Source organism: Pseudophryne corroboree, chromosome 2 (assembly GCF_028390025.1).
Source record: "Pseudophryne corroboree isolate aPseCor3 chromosome 2, aPseCor3.hap2, whole genome shotgun sequence".
Lineage (NCBI taxonomy): Eukaryota > Metazoa > Chordata > Amphibia > Anura > Myobatrachidae > Pseudophryne > Pseudophryne corroboree.
This window is the reverse complement of record NC_086445.1, coordinates 82,761,171-82,787,150: the sequence shown is the minus strand read 5'-3', so window position 1 is coordinate 82,787,150 and position 25,980 is coordinate 82,761,171. Positions and strand designations below refer to the sequence as shown.

The following is a 25,980-nucleotide window of genomic DNA, read 5'->3' as shown; positions in this document are numbered from 1 at the left end:
ATTCTTCACTTTTTTCCCTTTGTCCAGCAATGAACCTCTCTAAGCTCCAGAGGGCGTGGCCAAGCCTGTTTTTGATCTTTTCCTATTGGCTGAGGCGCCTTTCTATTTCTCCGGCCTGCGATTGGCCACCGCTTACAGTTACCGGGGGGCGTGACGCGAGCAGCGGCTCGCACGCCATTGGCCGGAAGAAACGTGAAGCCGAGAGGTGGATAACTGTCAGAGCGAACATAGACCCAGGCGTGGCTATCTCAGAAAAAGGCGGGGCCAGCCGGTAAGTGGGCGTAATAAGGGCGGAGAGTGGGCGGCACCTCACCCTTTCATACAAATACCGGCGCTGTGTGGGCGTGTCTAGGGAGTCGGGTTGCCGTTACAGCCGGCGTGCTGATCCTCCCACCCCGTACTCTGTCACTCAGCTTCCCCCCTCCTCCTCTGCCCGGTCTGTGTGCTCTCGGGTCGGCCCGCAGACAGTGCACAGCTCCCGAGCAGCCTCAGCTGGAGCACCGGGGAACGGGGGCAGGGAGGTGACAACATGAACAGCACCGACAACCTGGGACACAGCACCGACTACCTGATCTGCAGCAACTGCCACAAAGTGCTGAGGAAGGTGAGCCCCCAGCTCCCAGACACAAAGTACTGCTGGGCAGCACAAGTCTCAGCATGCCCCTGGCTGTCAAGGCATGCTGGCACTTGTAGTCCCACAACAGCTGAATGGCTACAGGTGGCCCCATAGTTACACTGTATGCACAAAGTGCCCCCCCCCCCCCCCCCCATGCTGCACTGTGAGCAGCCTTATCCACCCCTTCTCTCACTGCAACCACCAATAACCCCAACTTACTAGTGTTATTTTTCAGAGTTAGTCACTGCACACTTCCATAACTGCACAGTGATCAATATACTGTGTCACTGTATGGACCAACTAGGCATTAACATTGAGCTCCTATACCTATTGTAATGCCTTTTACTGTGCATTGATTGTTCTCTCCCAGCTGTATTTTTCCTACTAAAGCCCAAGAGGAGGGGGGAAGGGGTATTTGGGGGGGCGGGGGGGGGAGGAATGGGGTGCTTGGTTACTGTACATTGCATTGCTTCAGCCAGTGTCTCAGTACCCCTATGACTCTGCACAATTGCAACCACTTCTTTACTCTATTCATTCTCCTCTTGGGACCAAGCGCCATTCTGAACACTGGCGCATAGAGCTAGCAATCTATTTTTACGGCTTGCTACATTTTTGGGGACACAAGTGAAACTATATTGCACCAACCCGCGCCCCCGTTGAAGCTGCCCGTATTATTTGCGTGCATTTGTACCGTGAAGTCTACCAGAGTGCATGTTTTCTGTGTCTCCTTGATTCAGCATTATGTCATGATTATGCAGCACTGTATGACTTGTGGAAATAACAATCCTTTCACTTGTGAGCATATAGCAGGCCATTTAGTTCATTCAGCCTTCTGGCAGCCGCCTACATTGAAATATGCAGTTATTTCTTGATTAGCGGATCAGTAACCAAGGTTGGATTGTGTTTCTCCTCATGTCACTCTCCCCAGAAAGCTCATTACCTTACGCTAATTCATGTGCAAATCACTGACGTTTAAATGCGCTTGACTATTATTTCGCTGTTGAATGTGAATATTGCTCTTTTTTTGTTAACCAAGCTCGCTCGTCACCCGGGTGCTAAATGCATTCCTTATTGCCGCAACCCTTGTCTGAACTGCTGCTAAATTGCTGAGTTTCCCAAGTGTCTGACGGATTCTTGTCACTTCTCTCTTGTTTACTGAAACTGCATTCCCATTGTTGCACGCTAGTAGGGAACAGGACCATGTCATATATTTAGTTTATTGTTACGTTTAAAATCATCCTTTTTGCAATTTTTGCACGCCACCTAGATTCGTTGGCACCCGTCTACCTGTCTTGGCATTAAAGGAAAGTGATATTGTCTTGGCATTAAAACAAAGTGATATTGGCAGATAATGCTGGATATCTTTCCTTTTTTTTGTATTTGTTATGCTGATTGAGCTTTCGAATCGAGATTATAACAAATTAAGGTTCAAAAAGGTTTGAGATCACCTAAAGGATAAAAAGGGACAGACTAGATGGGCCAAGTGGTTCTTATCTGCCGTCAAATTCTATGTTTCTGTGTCTTTTGATTTCTTTATTTTCTCTTTTTTTTTGGGGGGGGGGGGGGGGCATTTTGCACCACAACTGTATCCTGTTGTGGATCAAATGCACAGGAACCAGTGCACAATCTGTAGAGTCTTCAGTATGTCTTCTGGTAGGAGGTCTTCCTGAAACACTGCTGTCCTCTTTCTTTGAGAGTTTTTTGGCAGGCTGGCATCTTAAGAGTCAGTGTGCGAACATTATCCCCCTTTCACTAATCACATTTGTTAAGCAGGCGAAAGATAGCTAATGAAATCCCAATCTCAAACATTTGTTAACCCTTTTTTGGGGGTAACAGTACGTGAGAACGAACGCGTGAAGTGGGACTGTAGAAAATTCCTGCATATGCGGGGCACATGCGTGTCATTTTGTTTTCATATGTAGCACTTGCTTGGATACATCCTAATTATGTTTTAGTTTCTGATGGCACCGATTTTCTATCAACCTGTTCCTTCTTATGTACACCTTGGCATCTGAGTTGCAATTTTGTTTGATTATACCAAAAAAACATAATTGTTCGATTTCAAGGTTCATATGTGTATTTACTAGTGTTATAGAGATGATTGTATGCATATTTGTATTTTCTAATGTTTTATGGACATTTGTATGTAAATTTGTATTTTCTAGTGTTTTAGAGACGATTGTATGCATGTGTATTTACTAGTGTTTTAGAGACGATTGTATGCATACAGTATTTGTATTTTCTAGTGTTTTAGGGACGATTGTATGCATATATGTATTTACTAGTGTTTTAGAGACGATTGTATGTTTTGAAAGGAAGCAGATGCACAGAAATGTAACATTCTAAAAAAAACGCAAGCTGGTATGGACTCACAATCCATTACTTATGTCTAAACAAATAAAAAAAATTAAACATAGCTTCCTATATACAATCAGGTGTCATATTTTCCAAATGTTTTGTTTCTAGTAGAAGATAGAGAATTGATGTAAAATATAAATAAAGGTAAGGAACGTAGTCTTTTTACTGCAGTATCTAGCACAAACACTGGATAAACCTTTGCTCTAATACCCAGATATGCAGGTGACATACTGTACAGGGACAGATGAGCGCCCCAACTTGAAAGTAGTCTCATAACTGAATTGTTTGTATTTACTGCTTATACTGTGGGTTTGCCGACATATCTTTACAGCATTGGGTTAAACACTATCATCTGAAAGTCCATGTCTTGGGGTCTGCTGAGAAGCCAAAGCTCATGTTTAGAATGCTGAAAGGATGCAATGAAACAACAAAAATTAAGACAAGACATTTTTCAACGTTGGAAAAAACTATTTTTCTACTTCCCAAACCATTTCCCAGCATAAATGTAATGCGTATGTCAAAATTGTAGCCGTCTCATGGAATGTTTGGCCCAAATCACTGAAAATGTTACCATCTTACCCATACAGTTGTTTCTAATTCCATTGCCACCTACCCCCATCTTCCTGTGCTGCCTACTCCCATTTACCACTACTCCCCTGCCCTATTTTCCAGTACAACCTACCTCCATCACCACCCACCATCTTCAGGTGCCTCTCACCCCCATTTTCCAAGCAAGAACATTCCAATTCCACCTACCCCCATCTTCCACTGCTACCTATCTCCCATTTTCCACTACTCCCCAGCCCTATCCCCATATTCCTCTACTGCCCCCTATCTTCCAGTACCACCTGCCACCAACAACCACCTACCATCTTCCAGTGCCTCTCACCCCCATCTTCTAAGCATGAACATTCCAATTCCACCTACCCCCATCTTCCACTGCTACCTATCTCCCATTTTCCACTACTCCCCAGCCCTAATTTCCAGTACAACCTACATCCAGGGCCGTAACTAGGTGTGTGCAGAGGGGGCACCGCACATAGCGCTGCATGCTAGGGGGCGCTGTTGGCAGCACTTGTCAATTTATCTGTTTTATTTTCACTTGCAGCTTCCCCCCTTTTTGAAGCCCAGCATCTCCTGAGCACCACTGTCTCCTACCCTGACCCCTTCTGTTGCTAATATCTATTCAACATTTAGGAACTGAACTTGAGATTTCTTTGTTATCCGGTTACACTGTCCTTTATTACATTTCAAGATGCTGACATACCTGGGATTCAACCCCATTGCCTGTGGCATTGCAGTCCGACAATATATTCATTGAGCTATCTGCCCTGGCATAGAAAGGTAGTTAATTCTAAGCTAGATAATTCTAACTATTTGATATATACTGTATAATACCTCTAACATGTGGGAAGGGGCATCCTAGCATGGGCTTTCTCTGGGATCAGTCTTGTCATGCCCCTTCCCCACAAGGCATGCACCTTATGTCCTCATTGAAAAAGATGGGGGGGCGCCAATTCTCTTTCTGGCACAGCGCACCAAAAAGTCTAGTTACGGCTCTGCCTACATCCATCACCCACCATCTTGAGGTGCCACCTACCCGCATTTTCCACCACTGCCTATCCCTATTCTCCTCTACTGCCCACCCCTATCTTCCAATAGCACCTGCCACCAACAAACCAACCCCCATCTTCCAGTGCCTCCCACCCTCATCATCTAAGCAAAGACTTTTGCACAAAATTCCTCTACTTCTGGATCCTATAGCTGTGAAACCATTTGGGTAAATATTTGACGCTGATGTAGTTATGCAGAACAAACTATTGGAAGAATCATGGAAAATTTTATTTCTTATCTGTGATATTTTTTCTGTATACAATGTCTATAAAATAACACTAATTATTCTCATGTGCTACTAAAAGGGAAGGGTTATCTACCCCCTTAAATAAAACAAGTGGCTGGGATTTCTATGCACAAGATTGTCATACATAATAATATGTTATACCATAGAAAGATATGTCATTTCTACACAGAATGAACATATAACATAATGTTAGGAAATTAAAATAGAGCACATTTGCAGATGGAACAACCAGAATAATGGTTGGGGAGACGTGAAGGGAGGGTTGAGGTGGCATGGGGAGGTAGACTTCTTAGAGGGAGGTTACCATAGATTGGTATATAAGATAGAAATAAAGTTAAGATGTATGAGTCACTGATCTGCCTTAATACAGGTGTATGTTCCAGTATTAGTTTGAGACTGAAAGTGGACAGTTTAAGATGTTTTTTTTCCAGTAGAACTTTTGTTCCTCATTCCCAATGGGTATTGTCAGCATATGTGACCACTGTCTTTCAGATTGGATTAGAAGTCACTGACCAAAAAATAAACCCAGTCATCTGGTCAGACCACTACTCCCTCTGGTTCTCAGTTGCAACCCCTCAAATGAGATCTCTGCCCGTGGAGTTGACCAGGTATCGTCCAAGGAGGGGTATGACTCCCCAGGCTCTTGCAGCATATCTGGATCTCTCTGCTATACTGGGTGCCTGTGAAGATCCCTGTTCCCTAGTCCGTTATTATAATAGGGATGTTATGGCTGCAATTGATATTATCGCCCCTGTGCGTTTAAGACCTTGTAAACCACAACGTCACGCTCCATGGTTCGACAACAGTGTTAGTGAGCTCAAGAAAAGGGGGCGTAGACTGGAAATACGATGGAGGAAGACTAACCTAGTGGATGACAAAATAAAACTAATAAAGCATAACGAAGAATATCAATCGACAATCACTCGTAAGAAAGCACAGTTCCTGTCAAATGAGATCACAGCAGCAAACAATAGGCCAGCTCAACTTTTCCGCACAGTGGAGATGCTTTGGAAGCCAGCATGCCTGCAAACTGATGAACCCCTCTCCCAGGCAAGATGCAACGAGTTTGTAAACTTCTTTGCAGATAAAATATCCACCATCCGGGCTGGAATCTCCACAGTGCCATCAAAGGAGTGCCAAACTACAAAGCCTGCCAATATAAGCTACCTGCCTTCATGGACCAGCTTTGACCCAGTGGATGTAAAGGACACTGCTGAAATTGCTCAGATTTTGCGTCCCACCACCTGTGATCTGGACCCAGCCTCAACCAAGCTTCTAATAGGTTGTATGGATATAATTGGTCCTGTCTTTACAAAAATTGTTCAATGCTCTTTGCAGACAGGCATTTTTCCTGGACCCCTAAAGGAAGCAATTGTTAGACCGCTTCTTAAAAAACCTAATTTAGATCCCGACTGCATGACCAACTACAGACCGGTATCAAACCTTCCTTTCCTAGGAAAGGTTATTGAGAAAGTCGTTGCAAATAAACTGGAAACCCGCCTGACAACCCATGATATTTATGATCCATTTCAATCAGGATTCAGGAGAAGACATAGCACTGAAACAGCCCTGGTGTGTGTGTTAAATGATCTTCTGATGGCAAAAGACAGAGGTGACTGTTCAATATTAATCCTTCTGGATCTCTCAGCAGCATTTGATACCGTGGACCATGGGCTTCTGATTGAGCGACTGATACATTTCTGTGGTCTATATGTCACAGTCCTAAGCTGGTTCAAATCATTTCTCACAGGCAGGTCACAGAGAGTATCATCTGGATTATACTCATCACCACCAGTGCCATTGCCATGTGGTGTCCCACAAGGTTCTATACTATCCCCCATGCTTTTTGCAGTATACATGCTCCCATTGGGCGAAATAATCAGGCGCCATGGCCTGGTCTACCACTGCTATGCAGATGATACACAACTGTACTTGTCCTTTGCTCCGGCACTGATAACCCAATAGCAACCCTAAATGGCTGTCTAGCTGAGCTCCAGGAGTGGATGAGTGCCAGTTGGCTGTGACTGAACCCGGATAAAACAGAGGTCCTTATGATAAGACCGCAACATCAAAGGACAAGACTGCAGCATAGCCAACCAACTGGACTAACACTCGGGGATTCAGAATTACAGACCACTGATCGTGTGCGGAATCTTGGTGTTGTCCTGGATGGTGGCTTGACACTTAAACATCAGATATCAGCCACAATCAAATCCTCATTCTTTCACCTGAGGAACATATCCAGAATCAAGCACTTAATTCCCTCAGATGATATGCCAAAAGTCATACATGCATTTGTATCATCTCGTTTAGACTACTGTAATGCCCTCTACCTTGGTCTACCAGCAAAAGAATTGCAACGCTTACAGCTGGTGCAAAACACAGCTGCCAGGCTATTATTATTATTATTATTATTATTATTATTATCCTTTATTTATATGGCGCCACAAGGGTTCCGCAGCGCCAATTACAGAGTACATAAACAAATAATCAAACAGGAAAACAGCAACTTACAGTTGACGACAATATAGGACAAGTACAGGGTAAATAAACATAGCTACATCAGCAGATGACACTGGAATAAGTATCAGGTGGCAGAAGACTGCTGGATTTGGTGCAGCTGAAGATTATTAAAGTAAGAAAAGGGTAAGCACATGAGGGAAGAGGGCCCTGCTCGTGAGAGCTTACATTCTAAAGGGGAGGGGTAGACAGACAGGGGTGAGACAGATGGGGTACATAGAGAGCGTGGAACAGAGGTTTAGGATGAGATTTGGCTGGGTTTGGTGAAGAAGTGGGTCTTGAGAGCCCGTTTGAAGTTTTGTAGAGAGGTGGAGAGTCTGAGGGGGAGAGGTAGGGATATTAACCAACCAGCCCCGTTCTAGCCACATAACACCCATCCTCTACTCCCTTCACTGGCTGCCTGTAAGATGGCGAATCATCTTCAAGATTGGCTTACTGAGTTTCAAAGCATTACATGACCAAGGTACCTGAAACAGCTTCTGCCCCCATACTGCCCCACTCGATTACTGCGATCTGTAGATGAAGGTCTTTTAGCAGTACCTAGAATCTACCGTAATTCATCATCTGGGGGTCGAGCTTTTAGTCATGCGGCTCCGACTCTATGGAACTCACTTCCCCGCACAGTGCGAGAGGCCCCAACTATAGAATCCTTCAAAAGTAGACTCAAGACTTTCCTGTTTACTCAAGCATTTCTATAATGTCCCTTTTAGTGTCTTCATGCTTCTGTATTTTATGAAAATGTACTTCATTATTTTCTGTACTATATTATGCTATGTATCTGTTAAGTGCCTTGAGTCCTATTGGAGAAAGAGCGCTATATAAATAAAATTATTATTATTATTATTATGTATGCCATGGTTCTCCTGAATTAAACATTGGACTTCATTCAATTACTGGTGAATTGACAGTGATGCCCACAAGTCTCTGTTGCAACGGCATTGTAACGTCAGCAACAATGAACCAAATTGTCCCCAATACATTCTGATTTTGGCCCAAAACTGTGTTTTTTGTTTTTTTTCCGTCCATCACCACCTTTTGCTGCATATTAAAATCCATAATTTCAAGGCTACCACAAAGTATTTAAATTGAGCCCATGAAGTTGAAAAAGGATTGTGGTAACAACAAAGGCAAGTTTGAAGTAAGCAGGGGGTATATTTACTAAAACTTCTGAGGGGGCATGGCCAATCATGGAGGTGTGGTCATGTACTGCTTGGCATATTGTGCCCACAGAAACGGGGTCTTAGCTCCATCTCTCCCAGGCTCGGGAAAACGGTACCTGCCCCATCCCCCCTCTTGGCACCTCTGGTCAGTGTAGAGCAACCTGTGGCTCTACATACTGGTGTTATAAAACCACAATCCCAGCATGCTTTGCCAGATAGCTGAGTGCTAATATCTGGGACTTGTAGTTTCATAGCAACTGGAAGGCCACAGATTGTGCATCCTTGAGCTGTCTTAAATTGACATTGAATAGGGTGAAACTCCGAGCATACCAATGGATCCTTAACCTGTTTTGGTAACTATATATACCATTAATCCTTCACACCCTGGGCATAATAACAGTATATACAGATCAGAAAAGCCCCTTTACCAGAGAGAATAACCACAGCTTCTATTTTAGAAACATCTCCGTAATCTGAGACAGTAACATCTGAGCCTTACGGAGTCCGCTCTGCATTTATAGTGCATGAATCTGGGTAGCGAAATGCGGGAGAGCCTTAAGCCGGTCTTCTTAGCGTTCATCGCCACATTTAATGAATGTACTCCATTTGGGAACGTCCCCATCTACTGGAGGGGACATTCTAGATGTCTAATGGTCTGCAAACTACACTTCTGGAAGCTGGTCTGGTGGTGGCGTCATCGAGTCTCCAGAGTTATCAGTGACGGCGTGATCACACCAGGTAATTAGCGTCAATCTTCCCAAAGACATGGTAGCCAATAGTGGTGAGTTAAACATTATAATAACTACAGCTATTGGCGGTAAGAATGAAAAAAGAGATTAATTTCCGTGGGTTGCAGAGCTCACCAGCCATCAAGAAACTGCTTGTGAAACGCCCATTTAATAGACCCGAAGCTAGATTGTAATAGATATAGTAGGAGTTGACCTGAAGACGTGCCGCTGTGCTTCTAGTCCTTGTCAATGTGGCACTTGTATAGACCCTACTGTGTCGCATAGTGAGACCAGATCAGATACTGCTCCATAGGGGTAGAAAGTGACAGGTGGGGGGGGGGGTGTGTGTAAGGGGAATGCAGTGCTTGGTCTGTGCTCTGCCTCACCAAAAAATGTAACTAGTGACCTTGGAGGTCTCGAAAAGGTTAATTTACCAATGGTGTCTACATTCCAGTGTTGTTCATAATCTTATTGGGGAAGGGAAAAAAAAAAGAAAAGTAAGAAAGATTATCCCTCTCGGTGTTTGAAGGCCCAGCTGTGTAATCTGTTTAATGCAGCTTCATATAACTAACCATCGTAAAAGTAATTTTAATTCCGCGTTGCCCGTTAGCCGCAGTTTTTTCTCCTCTAATCGGCTGGAATTCAGTTCTCAATGTTGTCAATTAAGTGGCATTGGAACGTCGCGCGGGACGGTTGGCATTCCGGCACCTCGTAGACACCAGCATTGGCAATTTACCCTCGCCCCTTGTAGAATTGCGCAGTGGATGATGTTGAACTACCACAATTCTCAGGCAGCGCTCAGCTGAGCATAGTGACCGCACATCCAGGAGATTTGCCCCCCCCCAGCACAGGGCCTGCTTCAGAGTTGTATGCAATGCTGATTTATTTTTATTATTTTTTCAGCCGACTGCTTGCAACTAAGTGGCGCTACGACTGTGCTGCGATGGTCCTGCAACAGCGGTCGCAGACTGGATTTATTCACAAAGAGATTGACCGTCAGGGACCATTTGTGAGTGGAGCAGGCATGTCGGGCTTGTCACAGCCTGCATCTGCAAACCAGTACGCAATAAAAATGGCCTCGGTGCACGCGGCTATTCTGCGAGACGATAGAACTACTCACAACTCCTATAATCTTTGTACCCAGCCGCTGAGATTTGGGCGTCTCAATACAAATGCCAGCAGCTGCGACATTTGCATATGTCCACTCAGTGTTTGCGTACGGGGTCGCAGCAGCAAATGCATTATCGTACAACTCTGAATCACCCTCATAGTGTCGGAAACAAGCCAAATACTCCTTGATTATTACGAGAAATGTAACGTTTGCAAAGTTTGTTGGGGGGACAATCTGTATTAATGTAAACCTACGTTCCCACTCATCGCCCCTTTTCTGGGAGCCTGGGCAGGGGTGTTGAAGCTGATGTTTCCTATCCGTATCTTACTTTTGAGTTCTTTGTTAGGGGTGGGGGGGAGATGTTTTTCTTCTATAGCGCTGGCCTGGATCCAACATCAGTTGTTTGTCAAACCTTCCCCTGCCTTTGGCAGCTGGATCCTATGTAAAAGGATCTTGTTGAATGGAACAGTTGCAGATAGGAGGATTTAGCAAATTGCAGACCGTTTCAGGATTTTTTTTCTCTCTCTCCCGAAGCGGCAGTGGACATTCAGGGAAAAACAAAAACAAACACCTAATAATAATGTTTTTATCTACTTATGAAAGGATAGTGTGTGCAGTTATTTTTTTTTGCCTGTGCTCCCGGCATCAGATTACATATAATGCTTTCAACCACCCTATTGGACTGAGCGAAAAAAGCAAAGGGGGGTGGGGTGGGGTGGGGTAGGGGGGGTGGGTTTGTGCACATTGCTGCTGGTGTTAACCCTTGGCTTCCCGGCCAGCTGTAGACACTCTCTTACACAGCATTTTTTTTATGACTTGTTTTTGGTTTCAGGAATGCTCTCTAGTCATACTGTAGGAGGCCAAGTGCTCCTGCATCATGTCATATAGGAACAGGCTTGAGGCACAGGATTTGGCACAGCGGGTTATTGCTAAATGGCACACAGACCGTAGGTTAACGGGCAACTTTGTCTAAGGGCCTTATAGCATAATGAGAGAAATGAGCTGAAAGTGGAAATTATAAATGGGTCACTTTAAAGCTGGAGTTGTTTTTAAAAGACTAAAGGCATCCTATTGGTGAGAGCAACACACTGCAATAGGTGGAGGTTTAGCTTAAACTTCTTCAGGATGTTGGGCTCTGGAAAAGGGAGGGAGATTTATCAAATCTTGGAGAGAGAAGTGGAGAAGTTGCTCATATCAGCCAGTCAGCTGTCATTGTACAGGGTGTGCTAGAAAAATGACAGAAGCTGCACTTTATCTCTATCCAAGGTTTAATAAATCTCCTCTGTAAACCCTTAAAAAATAATTCCATGGGGTAGATTTGCTAGGACGTCGCAAAAGAGAAAAGGGATTACCACTGGCCACCAATCTGATTTTCAGCTATCATTGTTTTCATGGAGGGATGGACAGCCTGATACACCCCAGGGGTGCATCCTAAAGCCCCCGAACTTTTAAAAGGACAGCACATTACTCTTATTCTTAGTTGAAAATAAAGTACATTTGATCAATGAAAGAGATATCGATCTGTAATAATAGCAAGAATTATAAGTTACAGTGAACGAATAAGAAAACACAGCATGTAAGGGCTGGGGGCCGAATGCGGCCCCAGGTCCGCCTGTTGTCCATCGCTAGTATACAGTGTATTAGGTGAAACCTTAGGGATGTTTCAATTGTGGCACCGCCCCATGCTGGCCGTCCTTTGGAGCCATTCAATTGTTTCCCCGATGAGACATTCGTCACTCAGTAGCCACCAGTCACATTTTTTCTTGCAGCCTCTGGAGGTACGAGAAAAAAAAAATGTGTTAACAAGTTCATAGTTTGTTTGGGCACCCAAAGCGCCCCAAACCCGGACATTGGGCGCCCAATTAATATCTTAAGATGGGTTTAGCTGCTTTACGCGGCTAACCCCAGTACTATCAGGTGTGTTACTGTAACTACTAATTGGCATCTGATTAGAGCAACAATTGAATAGCTCCAATAGATGCCCAGTAGCTCCACCACTCAATTGGCCCCCTTGAATCTGATAGGTTGTCTGTAAAATCCTGAAATTCTCACTTGGCACCAAACCAGTAATACCCCTTTCAGGCCGCGTAAGGTTTGTCGCACCCGGGAGCCGTACACGGGTGCTTCCTGGGTGCGACCCGCCTGAGCCCCTGTTTGCCGCAGTCCCCAACCCAGCATAATGCCGGGTTTGTGATGTGGACGGGGGTGGCGCTTGGAGATCACATGATCTCCACGTGCCACCTGTCACTATAGTGTGAATGGGAAACAGGCCGCATCGACCCGACTTTCCCGTTCACACAGCTCAGCGAGCCGGGTTGAACACTCGTTCAACCCTGCTCGCTACCCGAGTGGAAATACCTCAACCCGGATTATTTCAACTGGCCCCTTTCAGAACGCACTGCAACACGGGTTATACGCGATCGTGTGCAATAATACGTTTTTAAAAGCTGGCAGTTTGAAAGGGGTATGATTAAGGTTTCCAAAAGGTTGTCCAATAATAGTCTAGGTCCCAATTGTAATAACCTGCAACTTGCGATCAGCTGGGAGATCTTGGAGCTGTAGTTGGCAGATTTAAGGTGGCATCCTGGCATCAGTGGTTTCTTACGGTATATAGTACCTCTTGATAAATATGTAGTTGTGGGAATAACCTCTTTCTGTAGCAAAAACGTAAAAAAAAGGGGGGTGTCATTGACTAATTAATAGACCCCTGCTTTTAACCCAGTCCTCAACCCCACCCATAATGCAGATTTATCATGAAGCCAGATTTGAACCAAGTGATCACGGGTGTGGTATTGAAAGTCGACAGTAACTAGGTCGACAATGTCTAGGTCGACCACTATTGGTTGACAGTAACTAGGTCGACAGGGTGTTTAGGTCGACATGTTCTAGGTCGACAGGTCAAAAGGTCGACATGAGTTTTTAATGTTATTTTGGTGTCGTTTTCTTCGTAGAGTAACCGGGAACCCCAATTAGTGCACTGCGTTCGCTCGCCATGCTTCGGGCATGGTGCCTTCGCTTCGCTCGGCACAGATTACCGTTCCAATCGTAGTCCACGTGGATCGTTAAGTATGAAAAGATTCAAAAAAAGAAAAAAATTGTGAAAAACTCATGTCGACCTTTTGACCTGTCGACCTAGAACATGTCGACCTAAAGACACTGTCGACCTAGTTACTGTCGACCAATAGTGGTCGACCTAGACATTGTCGATCTAGTTACTGTCGACTTTCAGTCCGGATCCCGTGATCACAACAGGCAGTTTGAACCTCCTGCCCCCAGTGGTTTTGTTGAGCAATTGCTGTGTATTTTCCAATCACTTGGTAAGCAATCGTTCACACAATTTGGGATGCAGGCAGAGCTGTATGTACTTGAAGCAAAGACTGTTCCGGCTCTGAACTGTTTGTTTTCTTAGAAGTGTGATCTATAAACAGGTATAGTCAGTAAAGCAGTCTGCGTGTAGCATTGATTGCTGCCGAGAGGATAGTTTATCAAGGTAATAAGGGCTTCTGCAAAACAGCAGGAACTGCAGCACTGTGCTGACATCCGCGGAGGGGCATATTTATCACATAGCTAAAATCTTCTGCTTAATATTTTTTTTATTTGTATTCTTAACGGTTGTTTTTAGCTTTTTTTCGTCCCCAAAATGGAACTGATAGCACAAGATGGCTGCCCCAGCAATATTTTATTGATAAGTACAGTAATTTTGTTTATCGTCACAATAAACAACAATTATAAATGATATAAAATACCACATGAAGGCCCTGCCGTGTGTTTGGAATGACGTGATCACATCAGTAGTCTCTTCATTTCTCTATCTAACTCCCAGAGTGCTACTGTGCATGCTTGGTACCATTGCCGGTAATATATGCAAAATGTAGCCCATAGGCTGCAGCATCGGGCCAAACTCAGGAATACTTCGTATTCTGGAGTTTGGGAAGGGTCTGGGACTGAGGGTCGACAGCACAAAGGTCGACACACCTTAGGTCGACGCCAATTGGTCGACACACCTTAGGTCGACATGGACAAAAGGTCGACATGGACAAAAGGTCGACATGGAAAAAGGTCAACATGAGTTTTTATGGGGTTTTTTGTGTCGTTTTCTTCGTAGAGTGACCGGGAACCCCAATTAGTGCACCGCGTCCCCTCGCATGGCTCGCTTCGCTCGCCATGCTTCGGGCATGGTGCCTTCACTTCGCTCGGCACACTTTACCGTTCCAATCGTAGTCCACGTGGATCGTTAAGTATGAAAAGGTTCAAAAAAAGAAAAAAATCGTGAAAAACTCATGTCGACCTTTTCCCATGTCGACCTTGTCCCTGTCGACCTAAGGTGTGTCGACCAATTGGTGTCGACCTAAGGTGTGTCGACCTTTGTGCTGTCGACCTGGAGTTCGGATACCGTTTGGGAAATCTGACAGCTTCTCAGCCCCCATATAAACCTATGGGGTGGCGTCGGTTTTCTGGAGATGCAGAGACTGAGATATCTACTGCAATCCCTCTATGGAAAAGTAATATTTGCAATTATCCCCCGAAAATACGTGTTTTTGTAGGATATGCCACAAATATTGTAATGATAAATACTAGTCCCCATCTTGTTAAAGGACAAAATCCTATTTGCACACACCCAGCTAATAACATGTTAGTTATGCCTTCAATGCTGTAGGGCCTGTGCGTCCTTTGTCCTTTGGTATTCCTGTACAGTATATTGGCGGTTTCTACAGATGACTTTAATAAGGAAGGAGACTGTTATGTGTTAAATCAGATTGTGTTTAAATCAAAATACTTCTGTTTGCTTCCCGCTGACTAAATATTCTGTGTGATAAGTGGTAAATATTTCAAAGGATAAACACAGTTGACAGATTACTAATAAATTAAGTATGAATCCTCTTTTGGAAAACATTGTTTCCTGATGCTAATTTTAAATGCAAGAAATCTTTATCCCCTGCCAACGGTGCGTGTGTGCTGATACAGGTTAAATAGTGCTGATATGGCCCCAATATATGACTTCTTGGACATCATGGTGTGTGTAGCCTCTGATGATCTGTATGCTGATATCCCAAATCATCTTTAGCCAGGGAGTTGTCTTTTCAAAGACAATTGGTGATAAATAAATGTTTTGCTACAAGATCACGTCTGCATCTGCTTGTAACCTATGACCTCGAGCCAAGGGCAGCCCTGGTCCATAGGAAGTGGCCAGTGGGGAGATAAACTGAGGGGTTCCAGATGCCAGTGGTAGGAGCCTAGGAGATGCGCTTCCAGGTGCCGATATGGGTCACAGCGAGTAAACCGCCCACCACGCAGTGGGAGGAGACAGTAACAGGTGGTTATTGAAGGTGAGAGGGAGTCCCTGCACCGTAGGAGGGGTGAACTGAGCCCACTAAGGCAACTTAAAGAATAGTAATCTCTACGCAAAATCATAACCACCCGGAATCGTGATGTCATCCGGTCGCACACAGTCTGTACTGTTCCGCTTAAATACACTTATTCTTGTGTCATAACACTATTCAACTAAAAATTAAGGCCTATATGTTCTAAATACCATAGTGGCAGCCAAATACCTTAATAAATGTTGTATAATACGTTCTGTAGATGATGATGATGATGATGGCATTGTTTGAGCACAAGCCTTGAAGGGTTACGTCCGCCCTGCAGGTTGCCACTTTGGTAACCTTGCTCTCATGTGACTTGAAAAAGTTTCTGATTTGGTAGCTTTGTCAGGATAACAGATCACATTTTTATACAGTTATACTATGTTCTGGTTTTTTTTGTTTGTTTTTTGCTTAATTTTCTATCCTTGGATATACATTTAATATATACTTTTAGTCATCTATGTTTCAGGATTTTGCTCATCCCCTATAACTTGTCCTGTTGATTCCAGCCTGTGTAATTGATACGGATGACTACCATGCTATTCTTCTCAGGCCTGGAAATCTAGTGCATCAACCCAAAAACACATTTTCTTATTTTCTTGCCATTTTATCCACATCCAGGTTACCCACAATGCACAGTGGCCGTCCTTGGCATTTTAAGCTGCAAAGTATCCTTTGCTAGCGAATTGAAGTAACTTTAGGGTCAAAATCAGTGACCCAGTTCTTAGTGAATAGCTAGACTGCCGTCTTACAATGGATATTGCCTGTTTTTGCCAATTCATAAGGCGCAGCAAAAACCTCCCCCCCCACCAAATCACATTTTATTTAATTTTCCTGATACGAATGAAATGCATTCTAACTGCTGATACAGTAAAAAAGTAAAAATAGCGTCTGAGTCATGGAGATGCACTGATGACCTGGCCTGCAGCCACCTCGTCCCAACTGATGTTATGACGAAACCATTGCACAAAGTGATAAATGTTACTGTTAGTTAATAAACTATTGATTCTGAGAACCCAGACTCTGACAAAAGCAGACTTTGCCTCTGTTGCAGATGGATTTTCTGTGTGTGGGGTATCCTGGGCTTTGCCCTCATGCTGGGTTTAGGAAGGGCTGGAGTGGGAAGTCCTGTCCCCTTTTAATGTCGGTTCCTCTTGGATAAATAATCAACTAACCAGGAAATGCTGTAGACACAGAGTGCTTGTTCTGCACTATACAGTATAATATGTAACGTTTTCTGTGGAAGACTTTATTTGTTATTATGTATGTTACACTATTTCCGTGAATTTCTGTTGAATGGAACTTGACGTTTAGTGGCAGTCTTTATAGTCCTGTACTTAGCTGTGGTATATAGTTGGTGCATGCTTCTCTGGTACATTAAGGCCTTGTGCACAGGCTTCACTTTAACCATTGAGCGCACGTTCTCAAAGCCTTTTAAATGCACAGTCCAACTGTGGAGGGACCCATCCACACAGGAAGGCTCTTCTACCACAAGGACAGGTCTTCTCTGTGTAAAGATCAAGAACAGTTCATTGAAGATATACATGTGTGTACATAATAGAAGTAAAAGTCATTGGTTGCAGAACTTGCTGGGCCTTGTAGTTTCACAGCTGCTGTATGTACATAAACTACCGTAGCTAGGTAAGGACATAGCTGTAGTGACCCCATTACTTGGGATGACATCACAAAGTCCCTCTACTTCTATTATGTCGGGGTCATAAAGGTCATAGTGTTACTGTCCCATTCAGCAGTCTCTAACTCCATAAGTGCTCAGGTTCAGCGACGTGAACCTGGTAGAGGTTATTGTCATCATTGACCGTCTCATCCTGATACCGCTGCCCGCTGGCAGTGTGGGTACTTGCGCAAAACTCATCCTCTCCATGTCCCAGAACCTTTTATTGTTCTTCAGGTGTTCATCTCTTTGGGTCGTGAGGTCACATTCGGGGTGAGGAAGAACACCCTCTCCTCAGATGGATCATGCTTGAGAATGACGAGAGATAAGGCAGTTAATTATGTTTTCTAGCCACTGACAGCATCAAGCTGATAGCGTGACTCACACTCCAGGCTGGATGAGAATATCAAAGGTTATCCAGTAGAGAAGGGAACGCTTCTCCCCATCTGTAAAACATTTCTCCCTTATCCTTGGTTACCTTTGTTATTTACAAGCTTCATCCATGCACATCCATTCTGTACAGTGGCACAATCTGGCTCTGGTCAATACTAATGATCAGATATTAGCAATTCTTAGGTGGTTATTACAGAGCGGTATATAGCGACACAAACCAGCGTGACGTAACGCAGCACTCTGTACATTTATACTGCATATGAGGGACACACAAGGCTCCTGTCTCTCTATTGTCTTTATAAAGGTTTAATGTGTGTCTTGTGTGTAGGTGACGTAACCTTAAATAAAATGGTGACACAGAGACAATAAAATAGTGTTAAAAAAGGTTAGCTATTTATTGAAAAGATTAACCTGGTTAAGACTGTATGTTGGCAAGAAAGGATGGCCAATAATCAGCGCAACCCGCATGGCTGTCGGAGTCCGCCCTATGGGTACTTACAAACAACACAAAACTAAAGGGCAGCCAGGATGTTTAACATGCTGCAGGCAGGCACCCAGCAGTTTGTGTAGCCCCGCTGGGTGTCCTGAGGACGCTCCAAGCGGTGCAGCACTTACCGGTGCCAGTGGCCCCGCCCCTTCTGTGACATCATTGGTCAGGAGACGTAATCGAGGGCGTTGGCGACACAAGGCGTAGTGGAGCGCTGTTACAACACTGCTAAAGGCTACCCAACTCAACCTTGCAACATAACAATTCACCCGGTAAAGTGTACTGATGCCCCCGGCGGGGTGTATTAGACTTCAGTCAAGATGAGTGCACCCAAAAAAAAACCCGGTCATCTGCACCCGAGCTGAATCAACTAACGTTCTTTACCGCAGTCCGTAAATAGCCAACAAACAATCAAACTAAAACTAAAGAGTGAGAAGGAGGCAAATTCTTCACAAAGAGTGTTATACCATGTGACCCCAAACCTTAAATACACCAAACTGTAACCCCACCCACTAAAACCAGCTGACTAAAAATATCCAATAGGACCCCACACAATCCTCGTGGTTTATCGACGCCATGGCATACTCTGGCCTTCTGTTCTTCTTGTCCACGTATAGTGTGTAAAACAACATGGTGCCACTATATAATAAGCCTTTATTTTTTTGTTTTTAAAGTACATATGTTTGCTACATTTTAAGCTTTGGTCTGCACAACAACACCAATGTAATGTAAATAAACGAATATAGAAGCAGGAATTGGATCAGCGTTGCTTTTGAATGTAGATTACCCAAATGAGAATTCACAATAACACGTATATATTCTACCCGCCCTAGGCAAAAGGGTTCCTTGGGAATGTAAATAAATTGTTATAATTGTGATATTAATCTCTCACAGTACAGAGAGCGCCAGATATGAGTAATTATGCAATAAGGAGCTTCAGAATAAATTAGGACTAGCACTACCCGTGATCTGTGAGCAGGGCTGCCCATAGGCGGACCCTAGAGAGTAGCCAATACTGTTTCACCAATCTGCAGATCATCTGCTGATGATCAATCTACTGATCTGCAGAACATTCATCTGTTCCAAGTCGCCCGTGACAGAAAGCTATTCATATCATAATTATGCAAGGCATTTCTTATACACAAACCATGTACAGGAACCAAAAACTGTGTTAATCTTTTTTTTTTTTATTAGTTTCTGCAATTTTTTTTAAACACTGCAGTCTGCATTAGAACCCAGCACTCTGCATTAGAACTCTGCACTAGAACCCTGCACTCTGCATTAGAACTCTGCATTAGAACCCTGCACTCTGCATTAGAACATGTTTTCTCTCTTCAGTAGGATTACGTAGGGTGTTGTTGAAGTGTTGTACACATGAAAAAAATAATGTTGTGCTCCTGGCATGAGCATGGCTGTTGTTGGTTGTCACGAGCATTCCTAAGAGCATAGAGAAGATTTATTTACTTTTTAAATTGTGATTTTAATTTCCGTATATGTTGCCACTTGCAGATACTTTCATGTTGTTCTCTTCCCATGCATAAATTAAGCTGTTTACACTGAGCTGCACTATTTTCCAGCACGGTCGTAGGTTATTGTAAAGCAAAATACAAAGATGTTATTCCCAACCTTCTAAATAGTAGAGCCACAGGGGTCAGCGAAATAATACCCCATGGCACGGGCTCACCTAGTCCGTGTCTGGCACCTTGGCACTGTATTGGCATCCAGTTATGGAAGCTTGTTCTGGTGGTCATATCACCAGATCCGCTTGCATGCTAGGCAGGAAGTCTTTGCTATTGGGGAGTTTAGTTCAGAAAGGGGGTTCTGGAATATCGCACTTCAGTGTCGTACAGTGAAAATGAGTTAAACATATGAACATCATCTCATACTAAGGTGTCTGGTTCTGTTTATACCGCCCTTATTTGTAACCTATTGTGACAAGAACACTGGATTAGTGTCTGAAGGCAGGTTTCTAACCTATGTTTTTTTAAAACCCCCAGGAATGTTGTGTTTGCTCTGCTGAGAGCTTTTTGGCTTTTGTTATAAGCGGTTAAGGGGTCCTGGAGTTTGGATGGAGAGAGAGAGGGCTGGCTCCATCTGTTAAGGCCCAGTACGGGTCTTGGGGCCTGTTGGCCTCACAGAAGGCTAATTGGTGATTTTGGCTGCATGAGTGTTGTAAGGCTGTTGACATGCTCACTAGGTCTCTTACACTGCCTGGGAAAATGGAGTCTACAGAGTCTCTGTGAGAGAACCTGCTACTGGATTCAAGTGAGCTATACTTATACCCTTTTCCACTAGCTTTTTAAACACTGGTAAATGCTTGGGTGCGTGCATTTACCCATGTTTTTCCCTAGTGGAAGAGGGTCCCCCTGTTGATTCCCGGATCAAGTGATCCGGGAATCCTACCCGGGTAGCTAGTCGGGTTGAACACGTGTTCAACCCGGTAAGCTGTCTAGTGTGAACGGGAGCCGTGTCGAGGCGACACGGCTCCCGTTCACAGTGTATGGGAGGGCGGCGCTGGGAGATCATGTGATCTCCCAGCGCCGCCCCTGCTGCGTCAGCAGCAGCGTCACCAACCCGGCAATATGCCGGGTTGTGAGCGCTGTGGGAAGGGGGCTGTAGCACGGGTGGCAGCCGTGTCAGGCTACACGGCTGCGACCCGTGCTACAGAGGTGGAAAAGGGGACTTAGTGATATGCTACTTATGGTTTGTAGTGTTAGTCAGGAATGACTTATGGTTAGCTAGTACCCGATGGCGAGGTGTTTACTTTGATGTTTATTTAATTTTTCTGCTTAATAAAACTGGTTGAGGCCATTTGCACCAGAAACCTTGGACTTGTGTGACCTCTCAGCTGCTGTGCACTGCCATCTATCTCAGGAGAGAGTACATGTTCCCCTAACCCTGTTACACTATGGGTTCTATTTATGAAGCAGTGAAAAGTGTGGGGAAGTGAGCCAGTGGGGAAGTGTCTCCACAGTGGATAAGAACCTCCCCTCTGCCCCCCTTCCCCTCCTCTTCTGTTTCCCCATTGCAATTTACTTTTGCCCAGTCACAGGCTCTCTACCCCACCACTCAACCCTGCTCTCTCCTCCTTTGCCTCTCACCTCACCTCGCCTCCACCACTATCATACTGCACTCCCACCATGCCTGACTCCTGCAGTCTCCCTTCCTAGCAAAGGACCCTCATTACACCCTCTATATCCCATCCTTCCAAAATAATCTTACCTCAACGCTACAGCAATCCTGATAATCTCATTCACATCTCTCCCACAAACTCTTACCCCCTATCCTGTGCCCTCTGAAATGCTAGATCTGTTTGCAACAAACTGGCCCCCACTCATGACCTTTTCATTTCCAACTCGCTGCATCTCCTAGCTATTACTGAAACCTGGATTACCCCCTCTGACACTACTTCTCCTGCTGCTCTCTCTGCTGGGGGCCTCACATTCTCACACACATTCCGACCCGGGGGTTGCCACGTGGTGGTGTTGGGGTCCTTTTACCCTCTAGCTACACATACCAACTTATACCTCCAGAACCGTCCCTTACATTCTCTACATTTGAGGTCCATGCGATACGCCTCTACCAACCTACTAATCTTTGAGTTGCTGTCATTTCCTGTCCCCCTGGCATTTCCTCCAAATTCCTCCCCAACTTTGCTTCCTGGCTACCTCACTTCCTCTCTTCTAACATTCCCTCCATTATCTTAGGTGATTTCAACATCCCTATCGATAACACCACAAAATCACCTGCATCTAAACTCCTTAGCCTCACCTCTTCACTTGGTCTCTCCCAGTGGACCTCCTCACTCTCCCATGTGAACGGGAGCTCACTGGATCTGGTTTTCACTCACCGTTGCAATACTTCTGATTTCTCCAACTCCCCCTTTCCCCTCTCTGACCACCACCTGCTCTCTTTCAACTTATCTATCTCCGCTTCCCTATCTCTCCCTCCTAAAGCTACCATCACTAAGCGTAACATTGAGGCTATTGACGCCTCATCCCTACCCTCCCTGTTCGACTCACTTCTCTCTCCTATTCTCTCTCTCATGCCCTGAACAAGCCACATCCTTATACAATGCATTTCTTACTTTTGCTCTTGACTCTGTAGGTCCACTTACCACTATTCACCCTTGCAGATCAGCACCTCATCCCTGGCACACCAAATGCACTAGATATCTTCAAAAATGCTCACGTACTGCCGAGCGACACTGGAGGAAATCACGCTCTAAGGCAGACTTCCTCCATTTCAAATTTATGCTCTCATCCTTCAGTGCTGCCCTTTCCCTCGCTAAACAATCATACTTCAAAATTCTCATCTCTACCCAGTCTTCCAACCCCCGACGCCTCTTTACCTTTGTCAACTCCCTCCTCTGCCCACCACCACCTCCTCTCCCATCCTCGTTGTCTGCTCTGGACTTTGCTACTTATTTCACATTCAAGATTGACTCCATATGTCAGGACATCACATCCCGCTAGACCAGCAACCAACCACCATCCATCCCTTGCTACCCCTCCCCTTTCCTCTCACAAACTCTGACATCTTTCTCCCACGTATCTGGTAAGGAAGTCATGGCCCTCATCTGTTCCTCCACAACCCCCACCACCTCCCCACTTGACCCTATCCCCTCCCACCTCCTCCACTACCTCTCTCCTTCTGCCTGTTCCCATCTTGCCCACCTTCTCAATCAGGCACTGTCCCCTCTGCCTTCAAGCATGCTCTTGTCTCCCGTATTCTTAAAGAACCTACCCTTGATCCAAACACCCTCTCCAACTATCGACCCATTTCTCTCCTCCCTTTTGCCTCCAAATTCCTTGAGCGTATTGTCTATAACCGCCTCACTGCCTTTCTTTCTTCCCACTCACTGCTTAACTCATTCCAGTCTGGTTTCTGTTCTCTCCACTCCACTGAAACTGACCTCACAAAAGTCTGCAATGACCTCCATGTAGCCAAATCTAAGGGCCACTACTCTCTGCTTATTCTTCTTGACCTCTCTGCTGCTTTTGACACTGTGGATCACCCTCTCCTGCAAATCCTTCACTCTCTTGGTCTGCATGATACTGCCCTCTCTTGGCTGTCCTCCTACCTCTCTGATCGTTTCTTCTCTGTCTCCTCTCATGACGCTACTCCCCCCCCCACTTCCACTAACTGTTGGTGTCCCCCAAGGTTCTGTTCTTGGTCCTCTCCTTTTCTCTCTCTATACGTCCTCTTTAGGTGATCACATTAGTTATTTTAACTTCCAATATCACCTCTATGCTGATGACACTCAAATCTAGCTTTCCTCCCCTGATCTCTCCCTGGCTGTCCTCACTCGTACCTCCAACTGTCTTTCTGCTATCTCTTCCTGGGTGTTGGTGGGAGTTGATCATCTTCCCACCCACCCACCCTACTGATGTAGCTATGCTTAGTTACCCTGTAGTCCTATATTGTCTCCAACTGTAAGTCACTGTTTCTGTTTTGATTATATGCATATGTACTCTGTAATTGGGCACTGCGGAACCCTTGTGGCGCCATATAAAGGATAATAGTAAATAATAATGGCCACCAATCAGCATTGAAGTAACATTTATAATTTGCATACTATGCAATTGTACGGAGCAGGTGATTGGTTGCCATGGGCAACTTCACCGCAGGCTCACTTCTCCACTCTTTTCACTGCTTCATGAATAGACCCCATCTGTTTATTGAGGTCTTACAGACAGAAAAATGTCTGGAAGTCATTAGGCTATTCTCATGCATGCTAAAATGCATGTATCAATATGTTTTGTAGATCACCGCTTCTTCTGTCAAAACAAAAACATACTTTAATATGTCATGTCGTATTTTTCTTGATTATTTTTGGACCAGGTGGCATTGTTCTATGGATGATACAGTATACCTATCCATTTTAGTATACAAAATGGCTCTTAGACATACAGAGGTGTCCTTAATAGGGGCGGGATGTACTAACGGGTCATTTCTGTAAAACTCCCATTTTCGGGGTTTTACCGCATTTCCCAAGACCTTCCCGCATCGGTGCTGTCAGAGGGAGCTGATCGGATCGCTCCCAGCACACCCCACGGCAGCCGTGTCACTCTGCATGCGCAGATAGACTCCCGGGTCATAAACCTGGACGTCCAGGTACTGGCAGCCATTGCAAAGGGCAGCTATTATCGGGAGAGCTGTGACTATAACAGCATAGGAATTTGTTTCAAACATGTTCTAAGTCGCAGATGAAGCACAATGGAACTTAGCATGAGAAAAAGCTGCAGTTTCTGAGTCGTTATTACACAGATTCAGTCGCTCACAGATGTGCAAATTTCACAGATAAAATTGATCAGTGCAATGTAGTTCTGTCACTCACAGTTTTTATCTATGCAAATTTGTTGAGCGAGAAAGACGCTTGGCGTCACTCAGGACCTGGTGCACCGAGAGGGTCTATATAGCATTACTAAAGCAACATTAAGCCAGGACACATCTCTACGGGATGTAGTTGTGTGACCGACCGACGGTCACTATACCGACGGCGGGATCCCACCCAACTCAGAGCCCGACAGTCGGCATGCCGACTAACAGGGACTATTCCCGCTCGTGGGTGTCCACGACTGCGCTCGGCCGCAAGGGGCTTTTGTTGCGCATGCTCGGCCGCAAGGGGCTTTTGTCACGCTCTCCCACCGGCAATCTAAAGGTCGTGATCCCGGCGTCTGTATGGTGACCATCGGGATCCCAAACGCCGGTCACCCAAACACAACCCATCTGTACTCATGGTAAAATGGTATTACATTTATGTCCCCCCCCCCCCCATGCATATACAAACCTTGGCGTTCAGCTGGGTATCTCATTCTGCCGGAATCATATAAACCATTCAGATGTAGTTTCTCATTGTTTTTGTATGCAATAATCGCCTATCTTTCCCAGTAGAAATGATTGGAGGGGATGGTATCAGGCTGAGCAGTTCTTAAGTTCTAATGGGGTTAAAAATGCTGTACCGCAAGCAGCAGATGTTATGAGGAGATTTCTCCCTCAGCCTGTGTTGTTGTGTACGTGTGTTTATATGCGCATACAGTGTAGGGTTTCGCCAGGCACGTGTTGTTTATCATGCAATGGATGTATCTATATGTGTGAGACAGACAGATAGCGAATACTCTCCCTTTTATGATCTGTTCTCATTTAACAAACTGCTGCACAAGCGGGAAACTTGGATAGACCTACTTTTATTACACTCCTAAAACTCACTTGTCAGTTAATGAATCATTATCTCTTTCAATTTAAAGGAACATAGTCCTTATAATCCACGTACTTGGCAAAACAACAAACCGAACACCCGGACCAAACGGACTGAAAGGGGTCCCATGTTTACACATGGGACCCCTTTCCACGAATGCAGAGACACCCTGGCGGGCGGGCGGGCGGGGGGGGGGGGCTGAATTACCGGTGCGGGCTGGAGCTGGCCCTGGTGAGCGGGAAGGGGTGCTGCGATCTTGGGGGGCAGTGACTGCAGGAGGGGAGCAGAGGGTGATATGCGGGGGGTGCCACGATTGCGGGTGATATGTGGGGGGTGCCGCGATCGCGTGTAAGCTGCGGGGGGTGCCGCGATTGTGGGTGATATGCGGGGGGTGCCACGATTGCGGGTGATATGCGGGGGGTGCCGCGATTGCGGTTAAGCTGCGGGGGGTGCCGCGACTGCGGGTAAGCTGCGGGGGGTGACGCGATTGCGGGTAAGCTGCGGGGGGTG

At 45.2% G+C, this 25,980-nt stretch overlaps 1 protein-coding gene and 1 long non-coding RNA gene across 4 annotated transcripts in view; one reads left to right on the top strand and one right to left on the bottom strand.

Moving 5' to 3' along the window:
- The first annotated feature begins 252 nt into the window (after positions 1-252).
- Positions 253-25,980, top strand: part of SESN3 (sestrin 3) — a 99,838-nt gene continuing 74,110 nt past the window's right edge. For 2 of the 3 annotated variants that reach the window (XM_063951473.1, XM_063951472.1), the window contains exon 1: positions 373-604. In XM_063951473.1, the coding sequence (XP_063807543.1) occupies positions 530-604 (75 nt within the window). In that variant the 5' untranslated portion in view covers positions 373-529. Of the gene's footprint in view, positions 272-372; positions 605-25,980 lie in introns of those variants that run through there. The other variant, XM_063951475.1, reaches the window with a different exon arrangement.
- On the bottom strand, positions 11,860-25,260 carry LOC135050529 (uncharacterized). Its single transcript, XR_010241648.1, has 3 exons — positions 25,063-25,260; positions 12,878-13,008; positions 11,860-12,126 (listed from the first exon to the last, which is right to left on the bottom strand). It is a non-coding gene; the product is annotated as an uncharacterized LOC135050529 (long non-coding RNA).